This window comes from Ptychodera flava, chromosome 22, assembly GCF_041260155.1.
Source record: "Ptychodera flava strain L36383 chromosome 22, AS_Pfla_20210202, whole genome shotgun sequence".
NCBI lineage: Eukaryota > Metazoa > Hemichordata > Enteropneusta > Ptychoderidae > Ptychodera > Ptychodera flava.
In genome coordinates this window covers 22,228,322-22,255,843 of record NC_091949.1, presented here as the reverse complement: position 1 = coordinate 22,255,843, position 27,522 = coordinate 22,228,322, and the positions used below count along the sequence as shown (strand labels likewise).

At 36.6% G+C, this 27,522-nt stretch overlaps 2 protein-coding genes across 11 annotated transcripts in view; both read right to left on the bottom strand.

Annotated features, from left to right (window-relative positions):
* Window positions 1–3,116, bottom strand: part of LOC139122960 (paired box protein Pax-5-like) — an 88,415-nt gene extending 85,299 nt beyond the window's left edge. The window contains exon 1 of one of the 2 annotated variants that reach the window (XM_070688875.1): window positions 2,982–3,116. The gene's annotated coding sequence lies outside the window, so the exon portion shown is untranslated. The remainder of the gene's footprint in view (window positions 1–2,981) is intronic. The other variant, XM_070688867.1, reaches the window with a different exon arrangement.
* Window positions 3,117–5,998: 2,882 nt separating this feature from the next.
* LOC139122958 (maternal embryonic leucine zipper kinase-like) overlaps window positions 5,999–27,522 on the bottom strand; it is a 74,856-nt gene continuing 53,332 nt past the window's right edge. For 5 of the 9 annotated variants that reach the window (XM_070688852.1, XM_070688853.1, XM_070688850.1 and 2 more), the window contains 9 exons: window positions 25,617–25,784; window positions 24,807–24,905; window positions 20,778–20,864; window positions 18,944–19,054; window positions 17,790–18,262; window positions 16,511–16,688; window positions 14,030–14,053; window positions 12,087–12,190; window positions 5,999–9,986 (listed from right to left, as the gene is read on the bottom strand). In XM_070688852.1, the coding sequence (XP_070544953.1) occupies window positions 9,809–9,986; window positions 12,087–12,190; window positions 14,030–14,053; window positions 16,511–16,688; window positions 17,790–18,262; window positions 18,944–19,054; window positions 20,778–20,864; window positions 24,807–24,905; window positions 25,617–25,784 (1,422 nt within the window). In that variant the 3' untranslated portion in view covers window positions 5,999–9,808. The remainder of the gene's footprint in view (window positions 9,987–12,086; window positions 12,191–14,029; window positions 14,054–16,510; window positions 16,689–17,789; window positions 18,263–18,943; window positions 19,055–20,777; window positions 20,865–24,806; window positions 24,906–25,616; window positions 25,785–27,522) is intronic. The other 4 variants (XM_070688855.1, XM_070688851.1, XM_070688849.1 and 1 more) reach the window with 1 other exon arrangement.

Sequence of the window (27,522 nt, the reverse complement as noted above, 5' to 3'; positions counted from 1 at the left end):
GGCTGACATTTTTGTTTCAGGAGTGTTTGACCAAAAGTGTTCCGAAGCAAATTAGCTTGACAAGCGTTACGTTATGTACACCTTTCATTTCGTTTCATTTCACGAACATCATCTACACGGGAAACGGTAAGACTCTTCCACTGTTAACGGGATCTTTGTATGAATTGTATTATCGTAAAATCTTCAGTCGAAAGTTCTGATGGTACCCTAAATATGAATCAAAGAAGTATCAATAAATGAAATATGTAAAATTGGGTTTATATTATACTAGCTGAATTTGTATACGTATGTTTGCACATACTATTTGTAAACTTTTATGCCTAAGGTAGTGCTGTATTGCAGGGAATTGAAAAAGTATATAGCACAGAATACTTTTCTCAACGTATCATTTTCATCGTTATCATTACTGAGATACGATACCGATATTTTTTAGAATGGCGTGTGTAATGTTATTCACTTGAATTTAAAGCAAGAATATTCTATATCACTTTTTCATGCTTCAAAGCGAATGATTGGCGGAGTGATTTCAAAGTGATTGGGTGTGCAAGTCGGTCAAGCAACTCTAATCCGCGCAAATAATGTCAATTTTAGTTCAAGTGCATTTCTTTTTCACGACATTATGATACGCAAAGAAATAAATATTTGAACTCAAGCTGCCGGGGACACCTCAACAAGTGCTAGGAGCTAAAGACTATTTTCATATGATCATAGACCATGGAACAAAAGGCATGCCACGTTGCTCGTCTGTTTTTCTATTTGTCTGTGATATGATGTAGTGCATGGGGTTCTATCGAAGGCATTTGGTACTATTATATCCGCTTTTGCAACGCACAGACGTCATCAGCAATTTTTTTTTTGTTTTTATGACAAAGTGAATAAATTGATTAAAAACGATACTTAATGCCTGTTTGTTTTTCTCCGGTGATTGAACATGGCTGCATCACCGTCATAAAATTATTTGGTACGATTCATAAAAAAGCGTTCGCTGCTTCCATTGCTTCGCAAAAAAATATAGGGAGCAATATTTTTGCATGACCTTTAACCTGAAATTTACCTATATTTGATATTAAAATGGCGCTATATTCAGTAGGAGGAATAAAAATCAATTTTCGATTTTCACAAAAAGCAGTACATTGAAAACTTAAGTTACTCCACAGACAGACAGACAGACAGACAGACCATATGGTAAACAAGTTTGGAGTCCTTATACCTGTCTTTCAGGCGCACTCTACCTGATAATGGCGATTTATCAAAATACGGGCAAAACATGTCTGATAAAAGGGTCGTAGACGAACGTATATCACGCAGTAGCTTTCTTTTAAAAGAGATTTTCGCCGCCTGCGGCATTTGTTAACTACCAACCCCTGACTGTTTATTTCCCATGAAATCACTTGTTTGATAGCTTCAAAGGCGACTGCCATGAGAACATGAAGGCGTTTCTTTAGTGTTGAGGACACAGAAACTAGCGAAATGCTATGACAAGTTTAGCTGTGAAATATTGTTCACGGTCAATATAATCCACCTCCCTTGTCGTGCTGACTAACACTGTGTGCTTAAAGGTCACGGAGTAAATCACGCTTTTGAAAGCAAGGTCGATGCCGAAAAAGTAGTGTGGAGATGTCAAGGTGCAGCCGATGTACCTGTACATACAAAGGATTGCATACAAAAATATAAGTGAAAGTAACGAAATCCTGTGTGGGTGCAGTGCGGAGATTGTTCAAGCTGTCTGTCTTGACCTCGTTAGGATCTTAAGGCGCCGGACAAGTGTCTCATATAATAAGCAGTAGCCAACGGGTTATTTACAAGAACACAAGAAACCTCGCCTTTTATAGCGATACACAGAGGAGGGACATAAGCTTTAATTTTTGCTGATATTTTCATTATTTTTGTTGTATGCAACGACTGAACTTTCTAATTCGCCAACTTAAGGAAGTTTGCGCCTAGAAAGTGAAAGACTTAAACTTTTGCTCAAACTTTCCTCAATGAAACTTTCAACTATTCTCTACCAAATCGAGAATAAAAATCAGGGGTCACTCAGCAAAGTTTGGTAACTATAGAAACAAATTACCAAATATTTACCGGTATTTGAAATACAAAATGGCCGCAGTCCCTATGTTACCTCTATGGGACAAATGGAATTTTCAGATTTCGAAAAACTAAGAGAGTAACATTTTTTCTTATTCCAAGAGCTTTAAAATGAGCCCCCACAAGTGGTATATCAGAAAAGAATTGTTAAGGTTTGAGAGTCCGAATATCTGTCCCCGAGGCGCATTCTACCTTAAACTATGATGAAATGCGGCCCATCAGCCTGGCCAACACATTGCGCTGTGTACAATATACAATGTTATTGTTGACAAACGATTTCTTGTTTGGACTTGGAATTCACAGATTAACAATATCATTGAACATTACGCACACACAGAGGTTCTGGTGACAAAGTCGAAGACCAGACAATTCAACGTTACTTTAGAGGCAAAACATGAGTCTATATTTCACGTACAGATTAACAAATTAAATGTACCGCAAGGTACAACAAAATTACATCTGATGGAGCTTTTAAGAAATATCACGCCACAAACTACTGTGGGTTTACTTATTCAACTTGTTTGAAATTCTGCAAAGCGTATTTGCTGATCGTTGATTACTATCCTTCAACCGGAACCCTACTGAACAAGCCCTTTCAATGATTCTATGTAGTGCCTGGCCGCTCTGCATACCCCCCCCCCCCCACCCCCCGCGCTTTTCGGCCCAGCTCTGACGACAGTGCCATTTTCAAGTATTTCCTTTTCACGTGGTATTTGAAACTATGTTTTTAGAAAAGCTCAACTCCACGAAAATAAAGCTGTCACACAGAAAGTCCTTAAAACGATCCTCAAAATAGCTGCATTACAAAATCTCTCATTCTTATACAAAAACTTCCTGGGAAATTCTTGAACCAGATACTAAATATACCTGGTTTATATATCATGTCCTCGGCCTACCTTTTAGAGCAGTTTTCCACCCTCATGCGTGTTTAAGTAGAATAATTGGTTGCCCGCTCACGAACACTTGTTTTTTGCACGAACAGCTTCCGTCTTTGGCTACACCTGTCCACGCTTCCAGGCCGAACCACAGTCCCTTCTCAGTAAGATAACATTCAGGTCCGTTGAACCAAAAAGAGCAACGAGAGTACAAACAGTTCAGTCAGTTCTGCTATTTGTTTAACATATGTTCACCGTTTATCAGGTGTAGCCATAGAAATCGGTCGTGCAACAAGCTGTTCGTGAGCTTTTTTTTTCTGTTGGCGGCAAAATGCTACGGAAAGTTGCATCAGGGACGATTGGTTGGGATTGGTGGCAAAATTGTATCGTATAGTGGGCACACGTGAGTGTTGTAGTTGTAAGACAACTATCGCAAAGGGGTCCGAATTTCAAGGGATAGGGAAGTATATTTGTGCCAAATAGATTTCATGATGCATGGCGACTATAGTATTATAAATGGTTTCAGGGCCATCTGAGTTGACACGCAGTTTTTCAGTGTGCATGCTGTTTGTGAAGTTCGCAGCTATCACTCGTTACCATGAAGTCGGAAGAGGGCGCACGTCTTGCTTGATTGAAGCTGTATACGGCAGCGGGATGACAAAGGGCTGCGGACAATCTTGAGTCCTTGGGGAGGTGTGTTCAAAATGATCCACGTGGGAGGATATTTAGAATAGCGGAACCTTTCGTTACAAATTTGGAAAAACTTGAGTAGCTGTACAGAAACGTTTGGCCATATTTTTGGCAAATTAACTGACAATCGGCTGAAAGGACGTAGTGATGGACAATGTGAGCATAGTCCCTGAACAATCAAGACTTGGCGCAATGACCGCGGTTTGATGAACTAAGACCATAGACGTGGAAAATCACTTCAATTTGTGCTATGGCAGCAAAAAATACATTATTATATTACGACCGAATGAGATGTGCGTGCATACATTGTGGCTACCACGGTAACAATATCTCTGTAATAGACTTCGTGTTACGTCAGGAGTTTTCAACATATTTCACTGAAGTCGGTGCAGAACTTGAATTAGTTTTCATTTTCCAGTTAAAATGTATATCCTCTTTCATCGAGTTAATCAAGGATTTCCGTGTTTAAGGTTTAATTTTAGAAATAATCATACCGATAGCTGCAGAGTGATTATATAATTGAATTTCTAGATTGCTTTAAAACGCCTCTCTGCACATACCAGTATATTATACATTTCTTTGAAGATAAGAGAACAGTTAGATGGACAGTCTTTCTGTAATTCATAAGTATTGGATCTTACTAATTTTATAATCGATTTCACAAAGGTTACTTGGTTCATCCGAATATTATTTAGTTTCTACACAGGCCGATAGAGAATTAAGAGTCTGTATATATGCGCATGTATATGTATACAAACACACACATATCGTGCCGTAAGCACGGCCGTGTCAGGTTCGATCTGTGCACGGTCAGTGACTTTCCAAGAATTGCAAAGCGGAAAGGAGACTGAACCCTGATGAACCTGTTCAGTGTTTTTTTAAAGGGAGGGGGTCGTCCCGTCTGCGGCTGTGTGTATGGGACCAATACAATAGGTATGTTGCTATGCACAACATATCCCAACATTACTGTGCATATCAAATTTTTTTAAATGGCGGCTGTAACGAAACTGTGACCATAGCCGAAGCAGCTTCATATAAACGAAGGGACGGAAGCAAAGTTTATTTGGCAAAGCACTGCAGTGATTGAAAAGTTACAAAACTGGTGAACTATGAACACACATCAAATGCTGAATTTGCTTCACATTTACTTGGCATTCATCACCAATTTCTAGGAAGAGGCAATGTTTATCGACAAGAAAGTCGCGCAGTCGCAGACGGGACGACTCCCTCCCTTTAAGTGTTGCAGAGCGGAAAGGAAGCTCAACCCTGATCAAACACCAAACTGATGGTACTCATAATATTCATATTTCGCAATTATTACTAAATTTTGCTTTGACTTTAAATGCCTTTATAACCCCGTGATTTCGACTTTAAACCAGATCTCATTAAATGATGTTGGAATCGCATGGCTAATTTACGTTCAATTTCGAAATAGAAAATAAATACCGTTCTCAACACAAACCCTAGACTAGATCAGTCTTACTCGGAAGATTTTTTGTCTTTGATGCAGTGAATGAGCGCTATTGAATTGTATACACTTATAATGTGGACACAAGCTGACCCTACCTTTGTCTCATACAAGTAAGCTTGCACTTCCTCCTAACAATACTGGTCAAAACTGGCTACCTTTTGTACCGAAGTTTCTACACTGAAAAGTTCTTACCAAATGAATCAATCTGATACTATCATTTTAATTAACATATTGATCATGAAGCTCCACAAACTTTAGCTTTTGACGTATTCGCCGGTATTTTTTTATTGTGTTGTTCTTCTTTCAAAACCATAGCCACAGAAGGCAGTGTGTTCAGCTTTTACAACACAGCCTGTATTGTACGTGATGTTAAAGGTTGTGTACAGGTGAATAATATTATGAGCTGGAATACATCCGTCGACAGTATCATAAATCTACACCATGCATTGTGTTGGACGAGCTAAGACAAACAATTATTAAAATCTAAAATGTTAACTCTGTGGAGGAGACTCAGATTGAGACTAGAGTTTAAAACCTGCCGTAGAGGGCGCGCGTCTAGAATAATTCACAAAGGGGCAAGGTAAACTGGAATCCCAGAGTCAACAAAATGTCAGAAAAGTTTTGAACCGGTGTAAGTCTTGCTTTTTTTAAAAAAGAATCCTTCCTATAAGGTACATACTGAAATAACGCCAGTGCTGTCAAAAGAGAATGTTTATTTGCTATTGTCACATGTTTAAATTCATATCAAAATTATTTGTCAGAGTGAAGACTTGAAGTTTTGAAGCACTGAAGACAGCTGTGAATAAATGGAAAAACACAAACAGAAACATTCAGCTGCACCTTAGTTGAAGCAAATAACAAACGAAACTTTTGTGTGTGATATTTAAAAAAAATGTTTATTTACAGGTAAGGAGTATGCATAGAAGCATGGAGGAAAAAAAATCATGATGTTAACTTTGCTGTTTGTTGAGTTTGGTGATTAAAATCGTACACAACTGCTGGTTCATCTTAGCTTGTGTTTGATTAATGTTGTTATTCTTTGACGCTGACAAGGGGAGGAGATACATTAAAGAAATCTATCTGCAATGATACAGGAAATGAGACATTGAGCAGCTTTAACCTGTTCACCCCCGTTTGCTATATACAGGTCCATAATCACTGTTGATAACAATGGGTTTGGGCTAAACCATGGTGGTGAAAGGGTTAAGAAATACAATAAAGCAAGTCTGCCCACTTGCTAGCTGAAAAGTATGACATTGCTAAAATATGAATTTATCATTCCGAAATTATCAACATTTTGTGTTTCATGTGGTTTGATCTCTACATCGCAAAAACTGTCTGTAAAACGGATATGCAAACCTTTCTTATTCAAGATGTTTTATTGTCACAAAAGTTACTCAATAACTTCAAGTTCTTCTGTCCCCCAAATTGACTTGAAATCTTGCAAGAACTCTGCATTTGAATATGCTAACGAGACAACCATTCGACGCGTGATGTTGTCTTAAATGTATTCACCGACACTACAATGTTTGAGTGTGTATGATTTATTTCAGATCTCAATTAAATTTCATCAATGTCGTTGGCAAAAGCAGGTATTGTAGAAAACAGAGATCATTTCACGGCATTGCATCAAATATTTTAATTCACAAGTAAAATATTCATTTTCTGATAGTTCATCCATGGCATCTGTGTCTGTTGCTCAAGTAAGTGAATTTAGAGATAGATTTCATTGAAAATCGAATAATGGATCTTAAAAGATGACTGTATGACAGTAGTTAATACAAATTCTGTACAAATTGTGTTAAAGTCATCAATAGAATAAGCTATGCTGATGTGGATATGGTCAGCAGTAATACTGCGTAAAGTGTTACTGATTTTCTAACAACAGTTGAAAAGTGGTATGTTATTCATGATATGCCATAAAAGAGGCTGTATCAAGCATTGACAATACTGCATAGTGGTGTATACATGTACAAACATTATCCAATCTTGGTAAATATCAGGTGTTTGCCGTACGTTATTCTCAGTTCACTGTTGCATTTTACTTGTTCTCAGTGATTGATACACTACCGTACCGACATGATTCAACCTGAGTGAAATCCACAACAACAAAATCTCTGTGAATGCAGGACTGGTGTCTTTAGCAATGGCAATGACAACTGGCTACAGTGATGGTCACTGAAAGTTGAACACCAATCAGCAAATAACCATGCCATATAGCGGGCTGTATATTAGGAAAAACATTAATTTTGGGACACGCTATTATTTGTGGAGGAAACTCAGAGTGGGAGTCCAGTTTAAAACAAGGCGTAGAGCTTTTGGCTATTATATGGAAAACAAAGTGTTTTGCTAATTATCAAATGAATTTACTGTATGGACTGCTACATTGCTGGGTAATTTGTTGACTAGTTGTCCAGTTTCCAGTTGCCCTGGCTATAAGTAGATGTACTGTATTGACTCAGCACTGGTGATGGTTGTATCATTATATCCATGTTTCAAAAGTGACACTGAACAAACAGACAAAGTCTTGCCAGACAAGTAACAGTTCTTTCTGTATCTTAAAACTTCATAGATTCATTTGTAATTGATTAAACTTACAACAGTCAATGTCATTACCCATAAGCATTTTTTTCTACAAATTACACTCTTTCAAAAATTGAAGAATTTTACATTATGTAATTTAACTTACAGTGTTAGCATGCTATAGCTGTACATATCAGTATGGACATATGTTGTATCAATCGTACTAAAAACCAATGACCATTGGATATATACTACAAAGTTTACAAGACATCACATTCGACGTTTCTAGTCTGACATTCTCTGCACAAACTACAACTTTAGACAACTATCTGGAGATGTACATGTAGTCTGGCAAACCTACCCCAACCTGTATTACTTTACATTAATTACAATATTTAATATTTTGTGGATTTCTCTACCAAAGGCACTTTGACAATCTGCACACTGTGAACAATTCCTGTATGTGTCAATTTCTTATAAGATTTCATTGGAAAGAAAGAGATAAATTCTTAAAAAAATAGTATATTTCATATGTACGGCACTTGATTACCCTAAATGAGTTTATTGTTGTGTCACTGAATGTTGCATAATCTAGAAAGAACAAAGAATACATCTTGGTACACGTTCTGTATTACAATTATTTGAATATTTGAATATATATCATTCCTACATAATGTTGGCATGTATATAGAATTCCAGTATGTGTAAGCTGCTGTGATTTTGGAATAATTCTTGCAATAACAAACTTTGAAGCTGACAAACATAAATCCCCTTTTTCACAGATTGCACTAGAAAACTTGCCATCTTCTTTAAAATCTTACATTGTTTCTATTTTGCCATGGAAATTTTACTTGCACTACAGGACAAACTTTGTGTGGCAGCCCAATGATAACACAATGGCTCTTTGCACAATGTTGACTAATCCTTAGGAAAACTGAAGACGTGAATAAAAATTCAGTGTTGTTTCATCCCATGTCGGACTAAAAACCTTGTTCCTATTGAGATAGAATCTAAATCTTACTCAAAGATTACAATGAAAAAATTTATCATTAGAAGTTTGCCATATATTATAGAATTTATAAGATCGCCTGAACTGTCAGAACTTTTGTATTTGGCTTTGTGTGAGAGACATACACAATATGACAGGCCATCATCTCCTACATGCAGCAGTGTCCGATACACCACAGCGCCCCCTAGCGTCAGCTTTGGTGAATTTTTTACGAAGCATGAGTGCATTTCATTATTCTAGACGGATAATGCAACACCACATTTTCAGTTTTCAAATCAAATGTCAATAATATGCCAAATATGGACAATTATATGCCAAATATGGACAATTATGATAAATGTATCAAAACAGAATTCTAAAAACCTTAGAGATGACAATATCAAACTGTAAAAACCATACAAAATGCCATCATATAGTAAATCAAATTTTCTACCAGTATACTTGAAATACAATTTTCACATGCTCAGTAATATTTGTAAAACTTTGCATCTTTCTTGTAAAACTAAGAACTCTTTCTTCAGATAGTGAGAACAAAATGCATACTCTGATGTTCTCACGATAGCGAACAAATTTTGGACATTTTGGCTGATAAATTGCAGCCAAGACAAGATTACAGTCAGAGAGATAGGGAGTTTAGATTTCGTATGTTTCATCAAGGCAGAAAACATTCTATCAGATAGACTATAGTGCCTAAATCATTTTGTAATCAAGTCAAGAACACCTGTTTGAGATGGAATACCAGTGTGATTAATTTTGCATTACTTTTACATGTTTTATGTCTAACATGACCTCTTCCCTAGTCAGATGTGGCAGTGAGTGGCAAGCTCTGCGTATATCAATGCTGTAAATAGATTTTAGTAAATGAAGAAGTTTAAAAGAAATCATAATCCTGGTTGCGTTATGCATAGAAAGATCTTATACTTAGTATAGTTACGGTGTTGGCATACGATTGAAGAATCTCACCCCTGTCTTTCACCCCTGTCTTCCCTCATTAATGGAATGATCCCTTCACTGACTATCTAGTAGAGGTACGCAACATTTCAAAGAAAACAGGGGTTACCTGACAGACTTGACAGCTAATTGAGTCATCTTAATGACCATGATGATCAGAGTGTTCTGCTATGTGACGTTCACTTTTCTATATTCTCGAGAGAATTATATCTTTGCGGCTTGTAATATCTTTTCACATGTCCTCTTGAAATCCCAGGTGTCACCTTTTAGTCTCTTGCGTCGGATTCCCACCAGGTCCATTTTGGGCAGCTGACAGACTTCAAGGTCAAAGGTCAGCACAGTTCTTGCCCTATCATCCAGTTTCTTACACCGAAGAGAATATCTAGATGGTGAAAAAAGTTTGAATAGAAATTTGAACAACTGTTCAACAAATGGAATGATATAGCCAGTGTACAGAGCCGTGAGAGTATCAGTATTTTTAACTGGTCTGTGGCGGAGACATACATTTTGCTATTATGCCAACTCGTAAAAAGATTCTTTAATAATCAGAGAGTTGAGGGTCAATGTGATCAAAACAATAGTAACTGATTTAATGAAAGATTCAGTTTAGTATGTAACTGTATGGTTTGTACTACAGCCAAGTTACCATGTTGAATCATAAAGGCAAGCATGCGCAGAATAGAGTTTTGCCAGCATATACTGGTACCCCAAACATTGGTATGACAGCTCTTCGTTAAATGGGAAGTTACAGGACCATGAGCGCACAATAGGTGGATTACTGATGTTGCAACCCTTTCCATACACTGGGCGGGAGTTTTTGAATTCTCATTGCATCGCTTTGTATGATAAATTTGAATAATCATGATGGGCACTTTCGTGACATATGCAAAAAGGGGTCAAATGGTTGTACAGGGAACACATTTTGAAACATATGTGTTCTCCGACAAAAAAACGGAACATTTTTTCAGTTTATTTTCAACTCAAGTTTAGTGGCTATATATTCACAGACATCATATGCAAGATTCAATAACAATGAACGCCTGAAACATGTCAAAATTATGGGATTCTGGGACCAAACATGGCATGGCCGATCAGTAGTGTGGCTATTTTACATTTGCATGGATTTATGATAATCCGGCTGTTATAGGGGAAGTTCCTGTTTATAAGCCTTACAGCAAGCAGCATGATTTTCAATCTCTACATCCATTAAAATGCAGCTTTAGGCAATGGTACTTGAAAAGCACAAATGACAATCCTTTACAAAAGGCAACATTCATCACTGGGGACTGTGTTTGTGTAAGTTGACAAATTTCAGGACGAGTACAAGAAAGTAATTACCAACATGGTTCTCTGTCTATATAGGGAGATGTTGTACGTATAGTGAATAGGTAAACATATAACCAAGATACTATAGCTCAGGAAGGTAAGCACTGGTTGAATTCAAATACGACATGGCTGGGAAGTATCTGATACCAATGCCACGGCTTTTACTGTACCAAATATTATGGCGATATTTTGCAGTAAGTGCGATATTGCTAGGTCAAAAGGTAAGGTTGTGTAAGAGTGACCTTGAAAAAAGGAAAGTTTTCAATTTTGCATTTATTTGCCAAACCAAGTTTATAGCTAAACTAAGTTTATAACAAATAATAATGTGAGTCAGCATGTAAAGGCTTGCATTCCAGAAACAGTCCAACTGCTTATCCTTCAAATTCTACGTCACTGTGTATTAATTTTATCAGGATAAAGGCACTGTGTTCATCAAGCAACGCCAACTGACATAAAGTACACAAGTCTCAGACTTGGAGAAGGTTTGTCCTCAATGTTTGTACAAGCAGTACAGTGTTTCTCTCTGTAGTGATAGAGTTGTCCAGGACTATCACTGAATGTTTGTAATAGCAGTACCATGTTTCTTTAAGGAATGATCGAGTTGTCCAGGACTATCACTGAATGTCATTGTCGTGTGAAATACAACAGAAAGACAAAGCAAAAGAAAGCAAATTGACTAGTCCTTATCTGAACTAAATCAAAATTTCCACACACCCTAGATTTGATTTTCAGGAAGTGTCAATGGGACCATGCCTGGGATATGTTCTTGGACGCTTTTTATTGAGTAACACATTTCCCTCTGCTAGTTTCAATATCCTCTGACAGGAAATGGGAGTACATACATGTAGCAAAACAGCAGCAATACTGACTGGACATTCATGACATATGGGTATGTACAGATGAAGAATGGTTCTACTCTGCAATGACAAGGATGCAATGTGTTCAGTGGACTCAGTATGCCCAAAAGATCAACCCATGTGCATGATATGTACAAACGCGTATGGACATACACATATTTCTGTATGCGTTTGTGCATGTGTTTTTCTGACGTGGTCCATTCTAATTCCACGTTTAAACTTACAAAACCACAGGAATTCCACCGTTCATCGGGTCTTAGTATTAAACTGAACAGGAGAGTTTGGAAGTATATGCTTACCCTTTCTGCTTACAGTGTACATTACTCTGGAAGACAGCCTGTTTGAGTTCTTCAAGAACATAGTCAGCAGTAAATGTGGATGTCGTTGACACATTGTAGATGGCCTGGTTTGAAAAAAAGAACAACAGCGGTTCTTTTAGTAGCTGTACACAGAAATTACATGTTTGTATCACCTGTTATCTCAAAGGGTACCTTAACAGTTTATCACCTTTACCATATCACAGATATATAGAGGGACACCTTATAAACAAAAGGTTAAGATAAATTATTTCCCATCAGCGGTCCGTTTAATTCTCAATACTCCTTAACATACTGAAGTACCCACATGTATTGGTAACAATGGGAATTAAGAACAGATGTACATGTTAGTAAGGTCTCTGTTTCTGACTGGGGGCCTTATTTTACCTTTGATACTGTACACTTTAACAATGTGAAATAATGCGACAGATGTAGCACAGAATGTCTGTATTCATGTAAACTATTCATGGATTGACCCATGGCAAAATATCGTGATATGGATGTGAATGTATCAACTGAAATACAAAGAGCTCCATTTTGTACCTAGTATCATTATTTTCAAATTTAAAATAGCCAACACATCAGTTTTGATATCAGAAACTTGACTTTATCTACCAATATATTGTACACATTCTCAACACACATGAAAATGTGGAAGTGAAAAATGCAATCTATAGATGTTCATTCACTTACTGGCAATGGCCTTTATCAATTTTATAACTAAATTCACTATATTCTGATTCATTTATATAGTTACAAATGGTGCAACTACTGACATAAAAATTTACATCGTAAGAAATATCAAGATGATTTATGACAGGGATGTAGAAAAGAGCTGGCAAAAAACGACCGGCTGTCAGGTAAAATTTTATCAGCTGTGAAAATGAGTAGTAATAGTTAAATGAGTAGTTTAATAAAAAATAATCAGGGGATTTTACACAAACTTATTGTGCCCACACACTTTTCGTAACTGCCTCTTCTTTTCATTTTTGCCACCTGTGTAACCAAAATTTTCTACATCCCTGTATGGACTACTACATTTTCATTCTTGATGAAATCAGCTCAAGTTTTGTGCATTATGATGAGAAACAGGAATTACACCGCATCCATTCAATATTGATATGTTGTGTGATGTTACCATTGTTTGAGTATGCACTCAAAAATTCAATGCATGGAACCTGTTACAGACACGGCATTGCCAGTGATGCTGTTAAACGTTGAAGGCATGTTGACAGTTGTATTTATATTGCAAATTTTAATTCATCAACCAGTTGGATAAATTTTCAAACAACAGCTATCCAGCACAGTGCGAGCTTGTCCAACAACTTCAATTTGCAATATGATTTAGTGTTAACAGGCATAAAAAGACAAGTTTACTTATCACCGAAGTACCAATACCATAAAATCATTAGTACTCAAGTATAGTGTACACTTACAGTGATACGTACTTATATTATGTATCATTAGTAGTATCAGTGGTAGTGTATGTTATCAAAAGTTTCTTGTCATTGTTGTGGCATTTGTCTGACCGCTAAAACTACCATTTTCATTTTTGGGATACAATACTTTGGCTCACAATAACTTGAAAGTTGCAATAACCGAAGTAGTCATTGCTAAAATGAATTTCTTAAAATATTAAATGTATGGTATTTCTTTGATATCCTTGCTTCCACTATAGATTCATTTAAAGAACCTTAATTCATGAAAGGATTCATATTATATGAAGATATGATGAAATTGCTCAAAAGCCAATGAACGGAGGCTTTCATCTGAAGAAGCATTGTTAATGAAACAGCGCCCTCAGTGGCAAAGTTTACAAGTATTGAACTCGTGAGGGTGAACACACAGGAAGCAAATACACACGTAGCAAAAGAAAAAATCTGCATGTCATACAGATTAAATGATGAACAAGTGAGAAGGATTACCTTGCGTTTAAGAGATTGTTTCAACTAAAGAGGGGAAAGAAGCAAATACGACAGCAAAATAACTCAGAATGAACACAAATAGTAAATAAAATAATATTACATATGGAAAAGTAATGTTCAGGACACTAAATATTAAATTGTTATCTTGTAGGTCATGGATACCATGGTTAAAGTATATGATGCTATTAGTTCTAATATTGGCTTCAATTATCATACATGCAGTACTTTACATATAAAGTTACATTATGGGGTATCTGTATGGTCCACAGTGCTGTACGTATATTGGACTATATGAATGAGTGGATAACTTTGAGACCTTAATCTGTATTTTTATGGGAGGCAGTTATTTTTAGGCTTTAGTTAGCAGATGTACGGATGGGAAAATGCTCTCCTGTGAGATTAGGTATTGCAATTTTTAAGCACTGTCGCTGGCATACTAGAAGCAACGTCCTTTTATCACATAACAATTTACTGATTTAATTCCATTGAATTAAGCTTAATTGTCAGTTGAGTTGTCCTGAATCCATAACTTGCTATGGTTTTAATTCTATAGAGAAACCATAAAATGGTATCACTATTCATACATAATGGATAATAACATTAGAGTTTGTGTTATGGTCAACTTACTGCGCCAGTATTCAGAATCTTGTTATCAATGGCAAGGCGTGGTCTGATTATTAATATATAACCTTCTCAGCTCCATAGAGTAGCGGAATTCACGTCTTGCCACACAATATTAGTTTTTGTTATATAAGCATAATTTCAGCAATCCATAAATTTTTAGGAAGTTCTGAACATTAGTGACATTGGTAAGTGGCAATATCACATACAATGGATTGCCATGCAACTTAAAATCTGTAACATTCACAAAAGCAATGGCTTGTACATGGTCTGGCATGCTAACGGTATAATGTTGTACAGCATATGATTACATGCATATCAAAAGTATAGACTTTATACATTTACTTTGGACACACACTGGTATGTACAAATGAAGACGTACAAATCAGAATTTCTTCAATCCACTCCTGTGATAAAGACTGCCCTCACAACATCTCTAATACAGGGTCATATCTTCCTTCAAAATGCAAATATTTTGCAGTCAGTCGCTCTAAGCATCATTTTGTTTTCCATTATACTTTAATGTAATTCATACAATATACGAACACATCATCAATCTCCTCATGACAACATACTGTTTGTTCACACCCACACTATTTCAACTTTTAAAAGAGTTCTCAGTATTCTGCATAAGGGCAATGGAAGTAGACGTTTGCTCGTACCATCTCTTATGAGCACACAAAAGTGCAATGGTTCTATTCTGGAATTAGAAGGATGTGTGGTGTTCAACAAACCAAGTATCCAAAAAGATAACATGTTGGCAGTACAAATAAATCCACATGCACAACCAAGTAAGGAAATACACATATTTCTGTGTGCATTTGTGCACATGGTTTTATTTACACCACGGTCCATTCAGATTCTGGGTTAAAGCTATTCATTTGCATCATCTTTTATACCTGCCTGTCACATTTACATCAATGATATTAATGAGGTAGTGAGATAGACATTACTTGTATAAGATAATACTCCATAGTACGCCATTAGACAGATGCTTGTAATGGAAATTTAGCTCCGTATCTTGCTGTAAATAGTTTACGCATTTACTGATTACAACATTTCACGTTTTCTGCATTTGAAAATTAATTTGCAAAATTTTGAAAACTTGAAACCACAATCCCTTTTTTTGCACTTTAAGGTCACATACACATCTGTATAAAACAAAACAATTTTCATCAGGGCCAAAACAGCTTAATCACAAACAACAAGAAATTGCATAGTTCTTTTGTCAAAAGGAACTCCAGTCTCTTTGAAATATTTATTTGAAATCAAAGGGTAGAATGTTGGTAATTTTTTCTCTGAAATATTCCTTTGAAAACTTTTGACAGCTTGTGTTTTCAAACATTTGGCAAGGTTGATCCAAGTTTCAAATTTTTATAAACAATTCCCACCACCATACAAGTTACTTTTGCTCACACTGAACAAAAGAGTGGCCATTGGCTATTTTCAGAGTGTAACGACCCTATAACTCTCGCAGACAAAATGGTGTTTCAGCACCTTGCAGCAACCAAGTTCCTCAATCTACTGATATGACATACAAGTAAAAATTCCACTGATATCCAAATTGGACGATTAAAATTACATGATACAGAAATCCTTCCTTTGTTGCGAAGTCGCTGCCCAAGACTTCACACTATCAGCACTTTTACACTCATTTCAATCAAAGACACTGGAAATGGTACCATTATTATATTACACATACAAGTATCGCATTGTGTGTCACAATACTGATGTATTCAGTGCTTCCGTCACTCTGATTGGTAGAACACTTGATTCCACAGCATACTCATTACATCCTGTACTGTTTTCACTATGGAGTTTCCATCATTTCCATAATACATCTTTCTGTCCCAGTCTTACCTTGACTTTCCTTGGTTCTTCACTGGCTGAGCCTCTCCTCTTACTGGGTGTCAACAGACCAATCATTTTGTCGATACCTCTCTCAAAACTACCAAACATCTTTTTAGCCGAGCCTGGGTCTTTGCTTTCATTTTCCTCTAGATGCACACGGTGCAGGTCATATTCCATTGACTGAGCTCTATAAAAAACACAATTCACCATTTATTAGGGTATTTGAAGTCAGTGATGTACACCATACAATGGGTGCATAAAAGACCATGATTTGATATTTTGACTGTCTTTCACATGTTTTCTGTTACTCTCTGTGCTGAAAACTATTCACAAGCAGAATTGCCAGCTTGTGGACCACTTCAAGATGATGCTAATCTTACGATAAACAATAATATGGCACTGCCGTAAAGTTTTGAATGATTCCAAGGCACATTATTAGTGTGCCTATTTGACTGAAAATGACATCAAGCGCTTGTTCACAAAGAAAAAATAAACAAAGGGCTTTACAGCGAATGCAAGCAAACAGCAGTCACTATCATCATCCCTGTGACGTTCGTTTAAGTTGCGACTCCTCACTTCTACCTCCATGATCTAACATAAAGCAACAAGCAAGAGAGAATTTCCTGACTATACGGACATGTATGGAAAACTGATTTTTTTCCTTAGATGGACAAAATGAGATGGATTATGGTGCCATGTTTCCCCTGTTCCTCAACACATGAGCTTGATACGTCTTTGAGAATTGGTGTTATCTACTACCATAGTAATATTTACTATATCACGACCATTAGCAAAATGCTAAACACAGTGTACAGATTGAGATAGTTCAGTTCAGTTTTAATAGTGTCGTACACCAACACAACGTAGAGTTGAGTAAACTATTTATTGTCTCTGTAACAACAAGCTCAGGTTCCGATAATTTCTACCCAAAACGTAAACACAGCAATTTTGGAGTATATTGTTTTGAAATCTGATAGCTACGGCACAGAAAGGTCACAATCTGATAAACAACATAAGAACCATAATGAAATTCCTATAACGCCCTACAGTTTGCATCCACATACACTGTTATATGTATATTGACACAGTAAGTGCACTGTTATTAAACAAGTTGGCTACAGTGGCATTTTTTAATCACTACGGCAGTTTTAAAACAGTATCAAGTAGAGAATAGAGAGTTTCTTTGCCTAGCAACACATAACCCTTCTTTGCATCATATAAAATGACTCATTGCTTCCAAATAGGTGAATTCTGAAAGGGGACATTCCATTTTACAAGCTTGACTTACTTTTTGATTTCACTATTCGGTGACAAGGTTTGTGCATTTAGGTGGCTTTCCATAGACTTGGATGGTGAGAGGCCGTGCGCCAATGGCGCTAGTAAACTCGGTGGTGTCCTACTTCTGTTGGGTGTCTTTTGAACGTTCTGATACGGTGTCTTCACCACCGGCTTTCTCTCTTCACCTTTGGCGGGAGTTCTCACTATGACTGGCGTTTCAACTGTCTTCGTTGGTGTCCTGGTAGGCAACGGTGCTTGTCCCTTGTGAGGAGTTCTGTTGGGTTTGCTGCTCTTGACTGGTGTTCTTGGAGGCGGTGCCGTCGGTTTGACAAAGTTCTCTTTGCTCTCTTCCTTCACCTGTCTCCTGTGATTCCGGTGTCTGCTGTCAAAAGTGTATGCTTCCACATTTTCCAGACCCTCTTCCATGGAACTGAACATGTAAGGTGAACTTGTCGGTGGCTCCAATGCCCTTTGGTTTGTAACCTACGCAATCAAATAAAAGTATTATATTTTTTCCGTATTTAAAGAGTATGTAGCATAACAGAGTTTATGAAAATGGCTTGGATCTCAAAATGAGCTCTAACAAGCAGTAGACCATAAAAAAATTGTAAGTTTGTTTGTCTGAATATCTGTGTCTTAGGTGCATTCTACCTTAATTTAAGAATGTATGGTAAATTTGAAAACTTTTCACCGGTACCTATCGTAAGTCTAATCTTGTCGAAAAGAACTAAAAATAATATGAACTTGTGAAAAATTTGCTAAGTTTATCTATTGTCAGTTGTGCAAGATGGTATAGCCAAATTTTATCTCTGTGAGGTTGATGTCTTTTTCTGCAATAGTGGTAGCTCTATTTTCAAGATCCTGTCATTACTACATTGTAATTGCAATAAGGCAAAAAAATTTGCATGTTATTGGTAACCCAATCTACCCTAGAAAAACCCATACACCCTGGACATTTTTTTTGCAATTTCAAAGAATTTAATTTTACATGTCTCGGTACGGAACAATAAAATTCATAAAAAAATTTCCTCCAAACTACCTACACTACAGTATGTTACTGGAAACAATTTTTTTTTTATTTGACCTCATATAGTAGTCATCTCACACACTGCTGAGGAAACAAACATAAAACAAACATACCTGCTGGCAGTGAATTGTCCTTACCTTTCTGATTTCTCCGAGTGGTTTGGCAGACGTATGTATCCTGACTGGATTGCCTTTGTACTTCTTGGCAAGTAGGAGGAAATAAAGCGCCGTCATTTCATCATAATCCCACTGCAATAAGAAGAGCAACAAAATTTTCTTTAGTTATTGTTCAGGAGTGTTAAATCACAGAATTAACCCATTAAATACCAGTACTCCCATGATCCAAAATATCTATTTTAACATAATAATTTATATCAGTTTACATGTCATATTTACAATATCAAGATCGATTATCTTGTTATTTTTGAAACATCGTGGGGGACTGCCAATTTGCAAGGGTTTTCCAGGACTCAATTTCATTTTTAAGGAATTTTCCAGGACTTTTTCCCGGAGGCTTTAAAAATCAAGGACTTTCCCGGACCTGTATTCAAACTGAGTGCTCGGTACAACCTTGTGCTTCAACACTTGGATATGAATCATTATTTGACCAGTAATTACAATGAAACTTAGGTAAGCATAAAGGACTGTGAACAGCCTGGTCTGGAGATGAAAACTTCTCCAAGCAGGTATTAGCTGGCCTTTCAAGCTGTGTGCATGGGAACCATACAACAGGTCTGTTGCCATGTATAACATATCCTAACATCCCTTGTGGATTTCCAAAATTTTATAATGGCGACTTTACTGACTCTGATGACCCGCAGCTCAAGCGGTTTCATGTAAATGAAGTGATGTAAACAAAATTTATTTGATCTTGCAGTGATTGGAAAGCTACAAAACTGGTGAACTATGGACATGCATCGAATGCTGAAGTTGCTTCATATTTGCTCCACAGTCATCGCAAATTACTGGGAAGAGGCAATGTTTATCAACAAGATAGTTGTGCAGCCACAGAGAGGACGACCCCTCCCATAAGTTTCTCTTTGAAATTGAAATCTGAAATCACTTCTTTGATACTTTATTTCTTTGTATCAGTACGAGTTGACATTTTTGCTTCCTCTTACAAATATTCACAAGTTTCAGGGGATACTTTCCACACCAAATTTTGAGTGAGTTAAAATATACATCTAAGGTTCCTTTAGTGGCACATTCCTAAAACAGTCCTCAACGACGTAAATCATCACTGAATCCCTGTAGTCAGAATCTTGAAGTAGCTGACAATAATATATTAAAAAAGGTAAAGAAAATATCATGATGATATCGTCAGGCACTTGGCTCGGGAAAGTATCATGCAGCTGACAGGTGCATAACGAGTGTGTCACTTTGTAACACTTGCTGCTCAGATAGGAATAGATAATAGATCTGGATTCTGTCAAGGATATCACACCTGTACTTGACAGCCACTCTAACCACACAGATAATAACAGAACACATAGATGTACACTAGAAAAGGAATTCAATGAACTCTTTTCTGCTCAGATTGAAGGTAGGCAAGGGACTTTGACAAAATCCTGTCAGTTTGGATTCCCAGTTTGTTAACACATGTACTGTCATTTGTTTGTCGTTGAGATGACACTTCTGTCACCATGAGTACATCCCAGTACCAGTATATCGTTCAAGAGCAATGTTCTCAAAGTTTCAATATTTTGTTCTGGACAGGCTCTCTCATGAAGAAGACTCCAAATTGCCAGTACTTTTGAGGCTCATACTGTTTAAAAGTTCAAAAGACTGCAGGGCATTAGTCCCAAGAACATGTCAAAAGCTGCAATATTTTGTTCTTCACAGGAACTTGCACAAACATTACCATGAGAGCAAGAGAGCACTGGAGGAAGTAGCGGAGCAGTTGAAATCAGTCTAGGCACAGTACAGTACCTGTATTGTGAGCTGAACAAAACCAAACACTAGAGATACTCACCTGAAGAATCATAGAACTCATTGTCTTTTTGCTCTTCTTGAAATAAACAGCCATCTCAGTGACAGCATCTTCATCTAAACGTGTTTTCTGTAAAAAAAACACACAGTGGTATGCATAATTTTATTTTCAGAAGATATGAGCAACAGTAACAAGAATATACTCTGTTGATGAAACTTGACATTTTTTTCTCTTCCTGGAACACTGTATATAGACAGAACTCTGACCTTGCATTGCGGCAAAAAGTAGACATGATTTCAATGAAAGTAGTTTTCTCTTTACATAATAGATATGATGATCATAACATGTATGTCAAGATGTATTGTGACAGGTATGCATATAACCTAAGAATCAATAGCATTAAAGGATTGCATATGGGTTTCAAATTCCTTTGATACTGTGCCAGTATAGTACTGATCATATGTCAACTTTGGAAAAGAAGTGCTTATATTAAGACCATGCAATTGTAACTTTGCTACCAATACTGTGACAAATACTCCCGCAATAAAAGTTTCACTGCAGCATAAACGGAACATCGAATTTCAAGACTGGACTGCTGGCAACTTTGCATTGACACAAATCTACCATAACACATATCACAGTCAGCATTCTTTGCATATTCAAGGTCAATGTACTCAAAGTCACTTTAAATTTAAGGACCTCAAGGACTTTTTTCAGCAATTTTCAAGGACCTATTTTGGGTCCAAAATAGTAAAGTACATTTTTCAGATATTGTTTTTACATCATATGATTTTCATATATCATTTTATAGTTTTTATGATATCATGACTGATCATCTTGTCAGTTTTTGAAAATTGTGGATCCATGATCAATTTTCCAGGACTTTCAGGACCATACAAGATCCTGCATACCGGACGTCTTTCACCTTCACAGTAACGCATTTGTTCAGTTTAAACACTGCATTGTCATTACATGTCAAAGCAGGTGTCTTAATTTTCGTACCAAAGATTATCCAAGGCACTGGTTTTGAACAAATTTATTTCAAGAGTGAAAACTGATGTACGTACAAAACATTGACCAGTGAATTTTGGATTTGACTAAGATTCCTGGACTAACAAGATGATCAAATGTAACGTTTCATTTCATTCTCTTGACAAACTGAACAGATGTAGGGACTGGCACAATACAATTAAATGCTGAGACAGAAAGAGAAGTTTAGATTTAAATCATTCTCCAGTTTTTACACAATCAAAGTGTACTTCATCCCGTTGATTGAAATCCATGTTCAAAATTACAAAATGTCAAAACAATCCACAAATGATGTTACACTGGTAAATTATGACTGGGATGTATCTTGAATGCAATTTTTGGCCAATGTTGTTTGAAACCTGTGATACTTTCCTCTCCCACTGAGATTTCATGATTGACAAATAGCCAACATTTATCTCCACTGTAAAAATCAACATGCCACTTTTGCTTTAGCAAGGTCAGGGCTCCTCTATACAAACATTCCTAAAGAGAGACTCACACTGCCAAATGTATACCTATCAACAGTAAAAAGATATACAGAATAGTCTTCTATTCATAACTGACCATCTCTCATCTGTGAACTAAATAATCTCAGACAGGTCAAATTTGACCAGTATAGCCGCATGCTTGTCTAAACTATCTGGGTTGTTAACCAGTGCAGTGTCAGCATGCATTTCAAAGTGCAAGGCAAGGAATTCACAGTCAACGCATATATGGCAATTGAAGAGAAATACTTGAGTTTACGATGTTGAACTGACGTGCAGAGCAGAGAGTGTCCTCAACAATAAACTTTAGTTTGGATTAGCATAAAGCTACAGGATACTGTATGTCCTTACTGTTCTTTTCACTATTCAATGTCATGTGGTAAACTGATATGTGTTGTTTGAAAAAAGTTAAAATTTTCAAATTTTGGTCGATGCTTGTCAGGAAAAACAAGAAAAGAACCGTTCAGTACTTGTAAAGTTACCAAAACAGAGGACGACATCACAGAGGTTCAGGTGGCCTTCAAATTTTGGTAAATGGCTGAAATATTCCTCAATTTTCCTGTGGAAGTTTGGACAAATGGTCAGAAAAAAGATCCAAAATCACTCAGGATTTGAGAAACTTTATGAGCTGATATAGAAAACTAAATTTCCATCCCAATTTTGTCTTGAAGAAAAATGCTGCCACTATTTTCTCCTCATCAGTAGATGCGATGCGTGATGAATACAGCTTTCATGTACTGACAGCATGTGGCAATGGTCGTACATCACCAGATATATTTAGTAACCAACTTTGGAATGATAACACTGTGACTCGCTGTACATTGCATGATTTCAAAATGTCAAATAAGTTAAGCTGCAACAATCATCAAATATCTGTTTGGCTTACTTCCAAGAACTATAAATCATCCTGCGACTTTCAAAAGCCGACTTTTTCAATTAAAGTGCAGAGTCTATTGGTTATAGCCAGGTTAACAAGCACTACATGGGGTCCTGATTGTCCACAAACATAAATAGCCCTGGGCAAAGTGAGATGGCTATCACACTGTAATCCATCAAGTGAATGTTAAAACATTTAGCTTGGAGGTCACCGAGGTCGCTGTATCCACTACCTATAAAGGTTCCACAGTGCTTATTCACTGAGATGCCTTTCACTGTGAGCAATGTACTCATCATGGGCATTTAATTCCAATTTGACCTATATGAACTCCATAAGAATACTGTACCATGGTTAGTATAGGGGGTGTGGAAACAAGCAAAGAACATCGAACTCTGATATTGGAAAGTATAATCTATGTGAGTGGTAACCTTTTATCAGCAGAATTATGAACTGATCATTAAGCTTAGTTTAATGGAGTGCATAGATTGTGTACTTGATCAGAGATTAAGGCTATCTGTAAATGGATGCTTAATGTCAGGGTTCATGATTGCTAATGTCATGAAGGGAAATGCTCGAAGTATGCTCTGTACAGAAGTCAAATAATTGTTATTTCTCAACTGTTGCTATTGATTGACAAACTGATACACATGTTAGCAGTTCCACTGACTGGTTTCAAAATCCCGGCTGTTAGGAACATTTCACATTTGAGGATTTGATACCCAAGTTGTCACGGCGATATCAAAACTGATGCAATAAGTGACTGTATACAATATCTACCATGCCTCAGTCAGAGAGGAACAAGCTATTCTTCAAATCCATGCGGTTTTAGAGGCCCACACTGCAAACATTGACTTCTTAAAACTTACCCTAAAAAATCTAGGAAGAAAAGGACTTCCACTGATTGTAACATACTACAAATAAAAATCTTAGATTATGAAAAAGAACACAAATAAAAGATAATGATTTGGGGAGAAATTGACTTCTAATACGGGAGATTTTGACATGATTTATTTTCTGTTCCTTTGGGTCGTTTTCAAGAATGTGTAATATGGTGTTTGGACTTGTACAGAGGTCAGATTGACATTACTTGGAGGGTAATTACACCATTTTGTGAATAACAGACCAAATGTTATAGTCTATTGAGTAGAACTACAAAGTCTATATCTTAGAATTTCTGAGAGAATGTTTGAGGGTCATGCTTCATGCATGTATGTAAACTGCATAATGTATGACTGATGGAATGGAAAATCAAATTTAATGAAGAAAGAACAGAACAGAACAGAACAGTAGAGAATGCAAACAGCACTTTCAGTGACATTATTCATGGATTTGTACCATAAATTACACGTAAAGGGTTATGCTAGACGTCAAATATGGTAGTACATACAAAAATACAAACTACTGTGCTGAGGAAACAGCACTTTTCTAGTGATATACTGCGTACATACGAATATTATGCTAATAGGTAATACAGATAAATGAGAGAATAAGGGAAAAATACCGCTTGCTGTAAAACTTTGCCTGTATGTTTTTCTTTCAATATTTTTATTCTCTTGTACCTGTCCTTGGTATTGCAAGTTTTAATGCAGAGAATCAGATGTGGTTTGATCGACTGAAGCATTATCCTGCATGGCTTTTGCACCATGGTTTTATCTGGGTAGGTATATTGCAATAGCTCACCTTGTATTTAGATTTCCAATCCACTGGAATGCCATAGCTTTTCACAACCCAGGGATGATCCAGTAACTCATGCACCGCTATTCTTTTCTTTGGGTTTGTCTGTAAAATCCAATAAAAAAGACCAACCACGCAAATGTACTAACACGTCATGTTTCTCAGGTAAATCACTTTCCGCTGTAGGGACAACTGATGAATGTTGTACAGCCAGCTCAAAGCTTTGTAGCTTTTTACAGACACTTGAAGAAATTTTAGGAATTTCTTCACTAATAAACTAAGCACTACATCAATATAGGTAATGGGAACTTTGAAAAACATATGAATTATGAACGTTGGCCACGATAGCACACTCAAATCTACATTTGCTTCTGTAAAACTACTTTTCGAATTCAATAACATATTGTTTGGGGCAGATCGAATGTTGTCCAAAACTTTAGGATGGATTTGTTCAAAACTGTCCTGAAATTGTAAATCTGGACAGTAGTTTACAAAAACATATTCTTTAAAATGTAAGTCTTATACTCTTTTTCATTAAAAAAGGATTAATTTCATGACATATTTGATGTCTTCCACAGAATCATTGTATGATAGTTTCAATAAAATCTTTCTATCAAGGTTTTTCCTATTTAAAGCTAAAAAACATAGTATATGACAGACATATGGGTAATGAATTTGATATCATCAAAAATATGACATCCCATATCTGTTCATACTTCTCTGCCATATATTATATTAAACAGTATCAATACAAAAAGCCAAAGGCTAGTGGAATCACAAGTAAAAAAATCTGCAGGGCTAGACTATAATTCAAACCTGTAACATCTGTCGGATAATATCCCGGCTACTATCAGAAAGCCACGCTGGCTCTTCATATTTTCCCTGCTGAATTTTTCTGTATAGGAATGCTATATTGTCATCGTCAAATGGTAGGAAACCACAAAGTAATGCATAGAGTAAGACTCCCATGCTCCAAACATCTGCCTGCAAAATAAATGTACAGTAGAATACATTAAACCTTTCACCACCATGGTTTGGTCCAAACCCATTGTTATCAATGGTAAGTGTGGACCTCTATACAGGGAATTGGGGGTGAAAAGGTTAAACCTGAAATTTGAATGGAGCTTGGTACAAAAAAATCCATGTGCATAAACGCACACATTGTGTAATTCCATGTGCGCTTGTACACATGGGTTTTAATTGTACTGCAATCACATGATCTTTTGGGCATACTGAATCCGTAGAACACATCAAGTCTGTTTTTATTCCCGAGTAGAACCATTTGGTTTAAACCACAGACAAGGAGAGAAATTTTTTCTCCTTGTCTGTGTTTAAACTGACTTTGAAATTCAAGGATTTCCAAATGGCGTATGGACCCTGTATAATTCACCCTACATACACTAAACTGATCTCATGAAAAATGAACTTCTGTAAGAATGAACTTCTAAGGAAAATTTAATGTTCCAGTCCCCTTTAATCACATATCCATTAACTGTCATTAAATTAATTACACGTGTCCACACACCCTTGGGGAAAAAGCTTTAAAGACTGTGCGACTGTTAGACTTTTCTTCAAATCTGAAGTGAGTGAAACAATGCAAGATACAAGTCTCTGAGTATTTGGTTACAGAGATTTCAAGTCAGAAAAATCCTTCGGCTATTCCAGTGACATCAACATCATGATGGAATTGAGATTAGAAAAGTGAAAGGAAAAAGCCATTTAAGTGGATGGATTCATCATAACATGACTGTTCATGCAGCAATCAATGTCATCCAAATGCAATTTGTGTGTTTCTTTCCCCGTGACAAAGCAGTGATTTACGAGGCAAGGGACCAGGTGAACATTTCCTATCGTACGCCCACGCACCACTTAGCATGCACCCATGCAAACTGCTCACTTACTCATGTCAAATTTGACGAGACAAAAAAACCTTGCAAAATATGACTTGAATATTCCTGCAACAGCTGGTTTCACCACAAAATATGAAGTGATTAGCACAGACCATGAAATTATAAAGGATTAATTATTGTTGCCAGATCACGGAACACGGATTCTGTGAGCTGGACACAGATTGGGTATGTCTTAGGTAATCATTTCTTGGGAAGTGAAATGAATTGCCATACAGCCACATTGGTATCCGAACTACAAGACATTCAGATAAATTACTATAAATTGGGTTTTTACATTAAGTTTAAGTTTTTTCAAAATAATCTATATAATCACCGTAGTACAAGATCTGGTGGTACAGGTACAATAGTACTTCAGTGATTGTTTACGTTGGCAAAAACAAAATATACTGGGTTTTAAATATTTTGACAATAACTGATTAATACAAAGTGTGTAAATTTCCAGAATGTTTAGTAAGTTAAATATGTAAATTTATACCAGGCTGTACTGGAGAGTTTAATACATAGCTACATTTGTTGCTCCTTGAACGTTTTATATCATTTATATGCTAATGTTAATTGGTTTCCATGGTAACAGGTTTATGACTGTGATGGGGTTCCTATGTTAGCATTTTCAGTTGATGAGAACTCAACATTTGCACTAACATCAAGTGTTTACAGTAGATTTGTTTCTGGGCTGAAGGACTTTCCGGGAAAACATTTCTTTTTAAATGATTTGTTCAAGGACAATATACCGGTACACTTTTGAAGTGACTATGCGGTAGAGTCCTTGGCCAAGCAATGTAATCGCAGTGAAATAAGATGGTGATAGACTT